General features: G+C 40.6%; 1 protein-coding gene across 1 annotated transcript in view; it reads right to left on the bottom strand.

Annotated features, from left to right (window-relative positions):
• Positions 1-264: 264 nt before the first annotated feature.
• The window catches only part of LOC139715884 (uncharacterized), a 129,476-nt gene continuing 117,305 nt past the window's right edge, over positions 265-12,435 (bottom strand). The window contains 7 exon segments of the mRNA XM_071627434.1: positions 265-722; positions 1,141-1,458; positions 3,424-3,738; positions 4,290-4,604; positions 5,157-5,471; positions 7,469-7,783; positions 12,013-12,321. Coding sequence (XP_071483535.1) covers positions 1,148-1,458; positions 3,424-3,738; positions 4,290-4,604; positions 5,157-5,471; positions 7,469-7,783; positions 12,013-12,321 — 1,880 coding nt within the window. The 3' untranslated portion in view covers positions 265-722; positions 1,141-1,147.

The following is a 12,435-nucleotide window of genomic DNA, read 5'->3' as shown; positions in this document are numbered from 1 at the left end:
GATGGAAAGTCCCTGACTACTACTATCAAAGCTGTAGCTGGGGACCTAACTCTTCAAACATTACACCTACTTCAGGTTTCGACATTAGCTATGGCCCGGTGGCCTTGGGCCACTAAATATGATGTCAGACCACAAAATTTCAAATATATATATACATGTATATAGGTATGTATATACATATATTCATAGATAAATAAATAGATAAATAAATAAATAAATAAATATATATATATATATATATATATATATACATATATATGTATATAATTTGGCCAAATTTCAAATGGTATGATAATAGTGGCCGGATTGGCCAACCAGAGTAAAACAAAGGCAGTGTCGAGCCTGAATTGCTTAATTGTAAAATCATTCAGACAGGCAAATTTATTTGTTTTTTCTTTACATGCAAACGGTAATTGCTGTGGAGGTGTTTGATTCCACACATCAATATCTTCGAATTATAGAATTAGTGCAAAACATCAAACTAGTACTTAAGTTTGCCACGTCACTGTTTTATTTCTTTACCAGCGAATCCTTATCCTGAGTCCTAATATCCCGAGTCCTTATAATGATTAGTAATGGAGCTAGAGGAGATAAAATGCCATTAATATCACTGCTACTACAAGTTCTATTCTACAATGAGCTCAAAGGGAAAAGTGACCCATAACCGCATCGACGCAAAGTCAGTTAGAGCTGTAGTCTCAGTCATCGTAATGTAGCGAGGCCTGTAAAGGGAGAAAGGAAAGGAAAATAGAATTAGAAAAAAAATGATACCTTCAAATACAATTGTAGATAAGATCAAATTATAATAAATATTTGGTTCTAGTGAGAAATCGATGCATTTTTTGTTCTTTTTCACAAAGTGTCATGGCAAATACCTCTAAATACCATCAATGATATTTTGGTTGATCTCATAAATTATATTGTTTGTGTGTTTTAAGAGACAATAACAGCATAATCAAGCTTGTTGACATATTTTTCAAACTTTGAATTTGCTTTCTTCCATGTTCGTTTGTTTGGGGGTTAATCTCGCATTATAAATATATCTTATGGCATCTGTACTCAGTCGACCATTGCCGTCCTTTCTTTCCATGGAAGAACAAATTTACTTCTGAAGCACATTGTTATAAACAAATGCTGAACCTGACGGCTAGTTGGTGATGCATCGCACGCCTGCATCTTCGTGATGGCCGCAGTTGTTGACTCCTAACCCCGCGTTAGGGCAATTCAGAATGCTCGTCTCATCTCCCACGCATTGGACATCGTCAAGAAGGATTTGTCCGGAGCCTTCTCCAAATTCTGCGTTGCTCAAGGCTTCTGATGCCCCTTGGAAGCCAAGACTGTTGCAGACCACGTTAGCGTCGTCGATATCCCATAAGTCATCGCACACTGTACCCCACTCACCGTCGCTTCGTACTTCCACTCGACCTTCACAGGACGAGGAGCCGCCAACCAAGCGCACTGGATGATGAACATGAGAAGAACACACACAGTCACAATAATTATGTACTATTGATTCTGAGCTGCATTCTACATATTTTCACTTTCTAGCATAATGAAAGAGCACTTGACGTACCTCTTTCACAAAACGGGGGGGGGGGAGGGGGAGGATGATATTACCCTTGAAATATATTAGTGACAAGTAAAGGGAATGTATCCTTTTCATTAAGAAAAAAAAAACATTTGTGGAATTGTTTTTCTTTAATATCGATGGACAAACATGACCCTATGAATTGTATCAGTCTTGTCGTCCACCGATGGTGGTACCGAAACTGTTGACATAATTGTATAACTTTTGAATGGATTGCCCAGTTTTCCGTAAACTTTGCTGATATGCACTTATTCGATCCACATATACTGCGGGGTTTCACTCCAATTTTAATACAAGTCGCTCACGGACCAAAATAAGCGCAACGTGCATAAGGCGTGTCAGCGTGCATTCTTCATTGGATATCTGCTGGCTTAATGAGGGTGTCACTCATATACGCAAGCGAAATTTGTATGATCAATGGACTTTATATTGAAAGAGCTTTAAAATTCTAGTCATGATACATGTACTTTAAATTTTCCCCACGAGAAAATTTGGATTAAGTTGACCGAAGGATTACTGGGAGACATGAAATATGCACCTTGATATAATATAAACTCATCCTCCATGAAGACACAGGTTAAAATATGAAATACAACTACATTCACACAATAGGAGATTGAGGCTTCCACCAACTTTTAGTAATTTGCTGGCTAGCTTTCATCCACTCCTGTGGACTTCATCTACGCCAAACGATTGCACCGTTTCTCTAGCACTATTTGCTTGTTTCTTGATCATTAGACCGAAGATTGGTGATAAACTGTATCCGGCATCCCAATTGTTTGTGGGTTTCATCCTTTTTATCCAGATGGATTCTTTCACTTTTCTTGGCCAGGAATTCCTTTCAAAGGCTATTGTTGCATCATTCCATCCCAAATTGTGTCTTGTGTTGAGGGCAAGTTCAGATAAGGCTGAATGAGAGGGATTGTTTAACCTAAGGACTCTGTAAGGACTTAGTGATCGATCATGTAGAGTTCTGTCAGTTTCACCGACATAACAACTAAAAAAATGTAAGCAGGTCGTCTTATAGATAATACTTGTCCTCTGTTCCCTCGGTTCTTTGTCTTAAGAGTTTGGGAACTCTTGAAGGCAACAGTACTCTCCTTCTCATGGAATGCTCGTTTGAAACTGGCAGGACTCTACATGATTGAGTGAAGGAACACAAAAGAGCCCTTCGTTCAAACAACGCCTCTCATTCGGCCCTAGCTGAACACGCCCTCTGCACAGGTCACAATATTGGATTGAATGATGCAACAATACTAGGCTTTGAAATGCATTTTTGGCTAAAAAGGGGGAAAGAATTCATCTGGATAACAAGAATCAAATCTACACACAATAGGGATTCAGGATACAGCCCCTCACCAATCTTCGGTCCAGTGATCGAGAAACATGCAGGCAGCGCTAGAGAAACGGTGTAATCACTACAGAAGTGGATAAAAGGTAGGAACTCACAATTTGATGGTCAATTAGCGGTTTTTGACCAGCGGTTTTCGACCAGTATGGAGCATTTCGATTTAAATCAAAACTCTGGGACCATACTGAAACGTGATGTACATGTGTGAATTTTGTGGTCTTAAAAATTTCGACAACAGCTGACTGAGATGCAAATCCTAAATTCAGTTCTCTTTGCTGTTCAAAATCTTCAAGCTGAAGTAATGCATTCTTATTATATAAAGAAAGCAAAAATACTCCATGAATACAACAAAAGAATACAGTAATCTATGGTGCTCTATCACCGTTGGAAAACACGGCGACAGCAACAACAACAACAACAACAACAACAACAACAACAACAACAACAACAGACGGTGTCTAGCAAGTTTGATATAATGGCACACCTCCAGCACTACACCTGACTCCAGCATCTTCTGAATGCCCGCAGTTCTCGACTCCGATTCCATTGTTCCCACAATCAAAGATGCTCGTTTCTGTTCCATCGCATGACACGTCATCAAGCCAAATTTCGCCGGTGCCTTGTCCGAAGGCGGCATTGCTCAGTGCATCTGTAGCGTCACCAAAACCAAGACTTCTGCAGACAACGCGCGCATCGTTGATACCCCAGGAGTCATCGCACACCGTTCCCCAGGCTCCGTTCGCGTAAACTTCCACTCGTCCTTCTCTTGGTGTTTCGCCATCGACAAGGCGAACCGTCTCTTTACACATCAAATAAAAATGCAAATAAGAAATATCATACAGAATCGCAGGGACAATGTTGCGCAATAAATGTAAATCCTTTAAAAAACAGCCAATTTCTACCCTCCGGCCTCAATAAAAAAAAAAATATCTTAGACATAAACAACAGAAGTGAACCAGTAAAACTAAACTTTTTAAAAGGTAAGCTAAGATGGTTTGATGAAAGATGAAATTGTCAGAATTCTGAAATCTTGCCATAATCGTTCGGATATCATACCTCCACATTATGATTTAAATGTCATTGCAATCCATGAAGATCATTACTGCCTTTCAATAGAATACAGACGTTTTCTCCAATTTACAGCGCAATCGATGTTCCCGTAAAGGTTTGAGGGACGTTTCTTCTCTTTTTTCCAAAGTCTGTAAATATTAAAGAGCCGTACGAGCTCTTATTTAGCAAATTACTTCAGAAAATTTGGATATATATAGGGATTGCGTTTAAAAAAACCCCTGAAATTGTCTTCTGTAATCAGTATTAATGCTAGCATTACCCTAAATTGATGAACCTTACTTCCAGCACTACACCTGACTCCAGCATCTTCTGAATGCCCGCAGTTCTCGACTCCGATTCCATTGTTCCCACAATCAAAGATGCTCGTTTCTGTTCCATCGCATGACACGTCATCAAGCCAAATTTCGCCGGTGCCTTGTCCGAAGGCGGCATTGCTCAGTGCATCTGTAGCGTCACCAAAACCAAGACTTCTGCAGACAACGCGCGCATCGTTGATACCCCAGGAGTCATCGCACACCGTTCCCCAGGCTCCGTTCGCGTAAACTTCCACTCGTCCTTCTCTTGGTGTTTCGCCATCGACAAGGCGAACCGTCTCTTTACACATCAAATAAAAATGCAAATAAGAAATATCATACAGAATTGCAGGGACAATGTTGCGCAATAAATGTAAATCCTTTAAAAAACAGCCAATTTCTACCCTCCGGCCTCAATAAAAAAAAAAATACCTTAGACATAAACAACAGAAGTGAACCAGTAAAACTAAACTTTTTAAAAGGTAAGCTAAGATGGTTTGATGAAAGATGAAATTGTCAGAATTCTGAAATCTTGCCATAATCGTTCGGATATCATACCTCCACATTATGATTTAAATGTCATTGCAATCCATGAAGATCATTACTGCCTTTCAATAGAATACAGACGTTTTCTCCAATTTACAGCGCAATCGATGTTCCCGTAAAGGTTTGAGGGACGTTTCTTCTCTTTTTTCCAAAGTCTGTAAATATTAAAGAGCCGTACGAGCTCTTATTTAGCAAATTACTTCAGAAAATTTGGATATATATAGGGATTGCGTTTAAAAAAAACCCCTGAAATTGTCTTCTGTAATCAGTATTAATGCTAGCATTACCCTAGATTCATGAACCTTACCTGCAGCACTACACTTGACTCCAGCATCTTCTGAATGTCCGCAGTTTTCGACTCCGATTCCAGGGTTACCACAATCAAAGATGCTGGTTTCTGTTCCATCGCATGCCACGTCATCAAGCCAAATTTCACCGGTGCCTTGTCCGAAGGCGGCATTGGTCAGTGCTTCTTCAGCGTCACCAAAACCAAGACTTCTGCAGACAACGCGTGCGTCGTTGATATCCCAGAAGTCATCGCAGACAGTTCCCCAGGCTCCGTTCGCGTAAACTTCCACTCGTCCTTCACTTGGTGTTTCGCCATCGACAAGGCGAACCGTCTCTTCACACGTCAAATAAAAATGCAAATACAAAATGCCATACAGGTATGGATATTGCGATCTCAGTATGTTTATCTTCGAATGAAAGTACAAATTACGTTCAATAATTCCCCGAACTAAGTGAGATAAAGGTACATTTTAAAGAGTACCTTTGTCAATTGTTCAGTTCAGTTCAGTTCAGTTTTTATTTCTGCATTTCAAAATCAATACAAATCACTAAATCAACAAAATACTTACATAGTCATTTACACAGCTAATATTCGTAACGTTTGGATCTTACATACATTTTCTTTTTTTTCAAGAACGAATATCATATATGAAAGGAAGCAATAGGAAATGATAAAAATGAAATGCAGGGGACCATCATCATAAGCTAAGCTTGACGAGGAAGATGGCCCCAGGTAAAGAGATACATAAAGAAAATCTTGCCACTCACTGAGTGGCGGATAATTGTGCAAAGGGCACAATAAAGAGATACATAAAGAAAATCTTGCCACTCACTGAGTGGGAAGTAATAAATATCGTGCGAAGGACGTGCGGTGCAGTGCGGTGTGCATTGTGTTGGGATGAATCTTGGTTTGTACGTTGAGTGTTATTTTGTGTATCAGTGTGATGAGGTGAATGTTACTTCAGTTATGGCCGTGAACTCATTGATTAGGGTGTTTGTTGACCAGGTGGTATGAATATTTATGTGTCAGAAGTGTACTGGATTATGAGGGTGTTTTTTAGTTCTCGTTTGAAAATGTTCAACGACGTACATTGTTTTAAATTAGGGGGTAAAGAATTCCAAATATCTGGTCCATTATGTTTTAATGATTTTTTAGCTAAAATGATTCTGGGGTTTTCGAGATGGTAATCGGACGACTGACGTGTTGGATATGAATGAACGGTGGAATTTGGAGTGAAGAAGCCATCAAAAATTTTTGGAAGACAATTAAATGTATATTTATACATAAAAAGAGCAGTTTGAAAGGTGTGAAGATCCTCAATTTTCAATGTTTTTAGTTGACGAAATAGGGGATTGGATGGGGATAAGTAACGGGAATTGGTAATCAAACGTACAGCACGTTTTGTGGCTTGTCATATCCCTTTTGTGGCTTGTCTTTTGTGGCTTGTCATATCCCTTTCCATGACTTTCGTTCCTGTAACAATTTCTCCCTTGAAATATCTGCACGCAAAGTCAAATATAAATTCTACCCACAAACATATCTCCAACCCTAGTCTTAATCCTCACATCAAACTAAACCTAAAACCCCATCACAACCATAATCCTAAGTGCTTGGAGAAAATATGACCGGAGCAAATGTCGAGTCACCCATTTATCCTTCTAATATGCAGTATTAACACATTTATTCATTTGTTGCCAGGGTGGGAGCTTATGATTTTTCCTCACCTTGCATTACCGAACGATCTGAGTTATCGAATACGGGCGGCACTTTTTTAACCAACGGTTAATTTCAGAATTGCAGGGACAATGGTACGCAATAAATGTAAATCCTTTTAAAAAACAGCCAACTTTCACCCTCCGGCCTTAATAAAAAAATATCATAGACATAAACAACAGAAGTGAACCAGCAGAACTGACAAAACAAGGAAGTCAGGGGAAACCATTGTCTAAACTTTTTCACAAGGTAAGCTAAGATGGTTTGATGAAAGATGAAATTGTCAGAATTCTGAAATCTTGCCATAATCGTACGGATATCATACCTCCACATTATGATTTAAATGTCATTGCAATCCATGAAGATCATTACAGCTTTTCCATAGAATACAGACGTTCTCTCCAATCTACAGCGCAATCGATGTTCCCGTAAAGGTTTGAGGGACGTTTCTTGTCTTTTTTCCAAAGTCTATAAATATTAAAGAGCCGTACGAGCTCTTATTTAGCAATTTACTTCAGAGAATTTGGATATATAGCCTAGGGATTGCGTTAAAAAAATGAAATTGTCTTCTGTAATCAGTATTAAGGCTAGCATTACCCTAGACTGGTGAACCTTACCTGCAGCACTACACCTGACTCCAGCATCTTCTGAATGTCCGCAGTTCTCGACTCCGATTCCAGGGTTACCACAATCAAAGATGCTGGTTTCTGTTCCATCGCATGCCACGTCATCAAGCCAAATTTCACCGGTGCCTTGTCCGAAGGCGGCATTGGTCAGTGCTTCTTCAGCGTCACCAAAACCAAGACTTCTACAGACAACGCCGGCATCGGTGATATCCCAGAAGTCATCGCAGACAGTTCCCCAGGCTCCGTTCGCGTAAACTTCTACTCGTCCTTCACTTGGCGTTTCGCCATCGACAAGGCGAACCGTCTCTTCACACATCAAATAAAAAGGTAAATACAAAATGTCATACAGGTATGGATATTGCGATCTCAGTATGTTTATCTTCCTATGAAAAAACAAATTACGTTCAATAATTCAACGAACTAAGGGAGATATAGGTACATTTTTAAAGAGTGCCTTTGTCAATTGTGGCTTGACATTTATCCCGTTCCATGACATTTGTTCCTGTGACAATTGCTCCCTTGAAATATCTTCACGCAAAGCCAAATATAAATTCTACCAACAAACATATACCCCAACCCTAGTCTTAATCCTCACATCAAACTAAACCTAAAACCCCATCACAACCATAACCCTAAGTGCTTGGAGAAAATGTGACCGGAGCAAATGTCGTGTCACCTATTTATCCTTCTAATATACAGTATCAACACATTTATTCATTTGTTGCCAGGGTGAATCTTATGATTATACCTCACCTTGCGTTACCGAACGATCTGAGTTATCCAAAACGGGCGGCACGTTTTTAACCAACGGTTAATTTCAGAATTGCAGGGACAATGGTACGTAATAAATGTAAATCCTTTAAAAAAATCAGCCAATTTTTACCCTCCGGCCTTAGTATAAAATATATTAGACAAAAACAACAGAGTTGAACCAGTGAAACCTATAAAACAAGGAAGTCAGGGGAAACAAACGTCTAAACGTGGATAGACTGAATCAAGGATGTTTGATGCACTGGCGTAGCCAGGGGGGGGGGGGGGGCGATGGGGGCGGTCGCCCCCCCCCCCCCCCCCCCCCTAAGATTTGGACCGGGGATTTGGGAGGCGGAAAAAAAAATGCGTGTATACTGTATGCATGCACATGAAGCGGGTCTCCTTTGCAACCTTTCATCAAATAAGATATTTTTTTGAATATTTCACTCAAATTGTGCACCAGATCGTTGAATTTCAATTCAAAATATGCAAAATCTCTCTTGGGAGGGGGAAACCCCCTCCCAAACCCTCCCCCTCTGTGCCTCTTTCCCTAGCTTAGTACACTTTTTAGATTTGCACAAAAATTATGAATAATTCTGAGTGCACAAGACTTATCACTTATATTCCGAAAACTCAAGGTTCCCTCATGTATAAGGGGAGTTTCCCCTTTTAATCGACCCTTTCCTCCCTCAGTCCCCCCCCCCTCCCCATCAGTTGGTTGTTTTTTTTTTGTGATTTCCCAAATGTTGATTCCATCAAATATGCGTATACGAGATATCTCAATTTCAACCTCAAAAAGGCAAAAGCTCCATCGGAAGGGAAGGGTGGAGATAACACTCGCCCACGCCTTCTCCCTGCTCGCCCGCCCCTCCCCCCCCCTTCCGCCATGCATAGAAGTAGACTGTGGCTATACCCAGATCCCTTTATTTCAATTCTAAAAACGCAAAAGCTCCGCGAGCGGGAAGGGAAATCCCCCTTCCCCTAAACTCTACCTCACTAGACTTTATACATACACACAGATGGTGCACATTCGGAATAAGAGCTAAATTCCGTGATTTTAACACTTCGATGAAAAAGTATTGCACCAAAATTTGCACCAGATCGCTGAATTTCAGGTCTGAAAACGCAAAATCACGTTCGTGTGGGAGGGGATATGCCCCTATCATCTACACCCTCGTGTGCATGCTTTTTCTGTTTGATTGCTGAACAGACAGCGTTCATGATATTCAGTGTAAGAATTAATACAAGAAGATTATTTAAATGATACCATTTTATAGGCATATTGTTCAATAATAATCTACACTAAAATATACTGCAACCTTAAACAAGTGGGACTGTTTCAACTCGTTAAAACACGCAAAAACATGCATCAAATTGCACCATTTGCAACATCAAAATGCAAAAAGTTCTCCCACACCTTCCCCTCCCCCCTCGCTCGCTCCGCTCGTTCGGGTTCAGTCGCGTTCATGATATTCAGAGAAAAAAATTAATACAAGAAGTGTATTTAAATCATTCCATATTACAGGCTAATTGTTCAATGATAATCTACATCAAGATATACTGCAACCTTAAACAAGTGGGACTGTTTCAACTCGTTAAAACACGCAAAAACATGCATCAAATTGCACCATTTGCAACATCAAAATGCAAAAAGTTCTTACCGTGGGAGGGGGGACACACCCCTCCCACACCCTCCCCTCCCCCGCGCTCGCTCCGTTCGCTCGGGTTCAGTCGCGTTCATGATATTCAGTGAAAAAATTAATACAAGAAGTGTATTTAAATCATGCCATATTACAGGCAAATTGTTCAATGATAATCTACATCAAGATATACGGCAACCTTAAACAAGTGAGACTGTTTCAACTCGTTAAAACATGCAAAAACATGCATCAAATTGAACCATTTACAACATCAAAATGCAAAAAGTTCTTACCGTGGGAGGGGGGACACCCCCTCCCACACCCTCCCCTCCCCCTTCGTTCGCTCCGTTCGCTCGCGTTCAGTCGCGTTCATGATATTCAGTGAAAAGAATTGATACTAGAAGTGTATTTAAATGATACCATTTTATAGGCAAATTGTTCAATAATAATCTACACTAAAATATACTGCTACCTTAAACAAGTGGGACTGTTTCACGTCGATAAAACGCGCAAAAACAAGCATCAAATTGCACTATTTGCAACATCAAAATGCAAAAAGTTCTCACCGTGGGAGGGGGGACACCCCCCTCCCACACCCTCCCCTCCCCCTCGCTCGCTCCGCTCGCTCGGGTTCAGTCGCGTTCATGATTCAGTGAAAAGAATTGATACAAGAAGTGTATTCAAATTATACAATTTTACAGGCAAATTGTTCAATAATAATCGACATCAAAATAAACTGCTACCTTAAACAAGTGGGACTGTTTCACGTCGATAAAACGCGCAAAAACATGCATCAAATTGCACCATTTACAACATCAAAATGCAAAAAGTTCTTACCGTGGGAGGGGGGACACCCCCCTCCCACACCCTGCCCTCCCCCTCGCTCGCTCCGCTCGCTCGGGTTCAGTCGCGTTCATGATATTCATGAAAAAATTAATACAAGAAGTGTATTTAAATCATGCCATATTACAGGCAAATTGTTCAATGATAATCTACATCAAGATATACTGCAACCTTAAACAAGTGGGACTGTTTCAACTCGTTAAAACATGCAAAAACATGCATCAAATTGAACCATTTACAACATCAAAATGCAAAAAGTTCTTACCGTGGGAGGGGGACACCCCCTCCCACACCCTCCCCTCCCCCTTCGCTCGCTCCGTTCGCTCGCGTTCAGTCGCGTTCATGATATTCAGTGAAAAGAATTGATACTAGAAGTGTATTTAAATGATACCATTTTATAGGCAAATTGTTCAATAATAATCTACACTAAAATATACTGCTACCTTAAACAAGTGGGACTGTTTCACGTCGATAAAACGCACAAAAACAAGCATCAAATTTCACTATTTGCAACATCAAAATGCAAAAAGTTCTCACCGTGGGAGGGGGGACACCCCCCTCCCACACCCTCCCCTCCCCCTCGCTCGCTCCGCTCGCTTGGGTTCAGTCGCGTTCATGATTCAGTGAAAAGAATTGATACAAGAAGTGTATTCAAATTATACAATTTTACAGGCAAATTGTTCAATAATAATCAACATCAAAATAAACTGCTACCTTAAACAAGTGGGACTGTTTCACGTCGATAAAACGCGCAAAAACATGCATCAAATTGCACCATTTACAACATCAAAATGCAAAAAGTTCTTACCGTGGGAGGGGGGACACCCCCCTCCCACACCCTCCCCCCCTCGCTCGCTCCGCTCGCTCGGGCTCGGTCGCTTCGCTCCCTCGCAGACTAACCGCCCCCCTAAGATTAAATCCTGGCTACGCCGTTGGTTTGATGAAAGCTGAAATTGTCCGAATTAATTCCGAAATTTTGCCATAGATATCATACAGCCACATTATGATTTAAATGTCATTGCAAACCATGAAAATCATTACTTCCTTTCTTTTGAATAATAATTTTATAGAAGTTCTCTTCAATTTACAGCGCAATCGATGTTCCTAAAGGTTTCATGGACGTTTCTTGTTTTTTGTCCGAAGTCTGTAAATATTGAAGAGTCGTTCGAGCTCACATTTAGTAAATTAGCAAATTACTTAAAGAGAATTTGGATAGGCCTATTGGGAATGCATTTAAAAAACTAAAATTGTCTTCCGTAATCAGTATTAAGGCTAGCATTACCCTACATTGGTGAACCTTACCTGCAGCACTACACCTGACTCCAGCATCTTCTGAATGTCCGCAGTTCTCGACTCCGATTCCAGGGTTACCACAATCAAAGATGCTGGTTTCTGTTCCATCGCATGCCACGTCATCAAGCCAAATTTCACCGGTGCCTTGTCCGAAGGCGGCATTGGTCAGTGCTTCTTCAGCGTCACCAAAACCAAGACTTCTGCAGACAACGCCGGCATCGGTGATATCCCAGAAGTCATCGCAGACAGTTCCCCAGGCTCCGTTCGCGTAAACTTCCACTCGTCCTTCATTGTCACTACTACCATCGACGAGGCGAACTTTTTTTTTTTAAGGAAAAAGGACATGAACGAACACTTGTGATTTCATATCCCATGAACAAGCGAGAATACCATTTTCTGTCGTCATGTTTTTTATGGCGTTTTTATGGTGTT

This window comes from Diadema antillarum, unplaced genomic scaffold, assembly GCF_040938485.1.
Source record: "Diadema antillarum isolate AM-2024a unplaced genomic scaffold, OU_Dant_1.0 scf00000057, whole genome shotgun sequence".
NCBI classification, from domain to species: domain Eukaryota; kingdom Metazoa; phylum Echinodermata; class Echinoidea; order Diadematoida; family Diadematidae; genus Diadema; species Diadema antillarum.
This window is presented reverse-complemented; position numbering and strand designations above follow the sequence as displayed.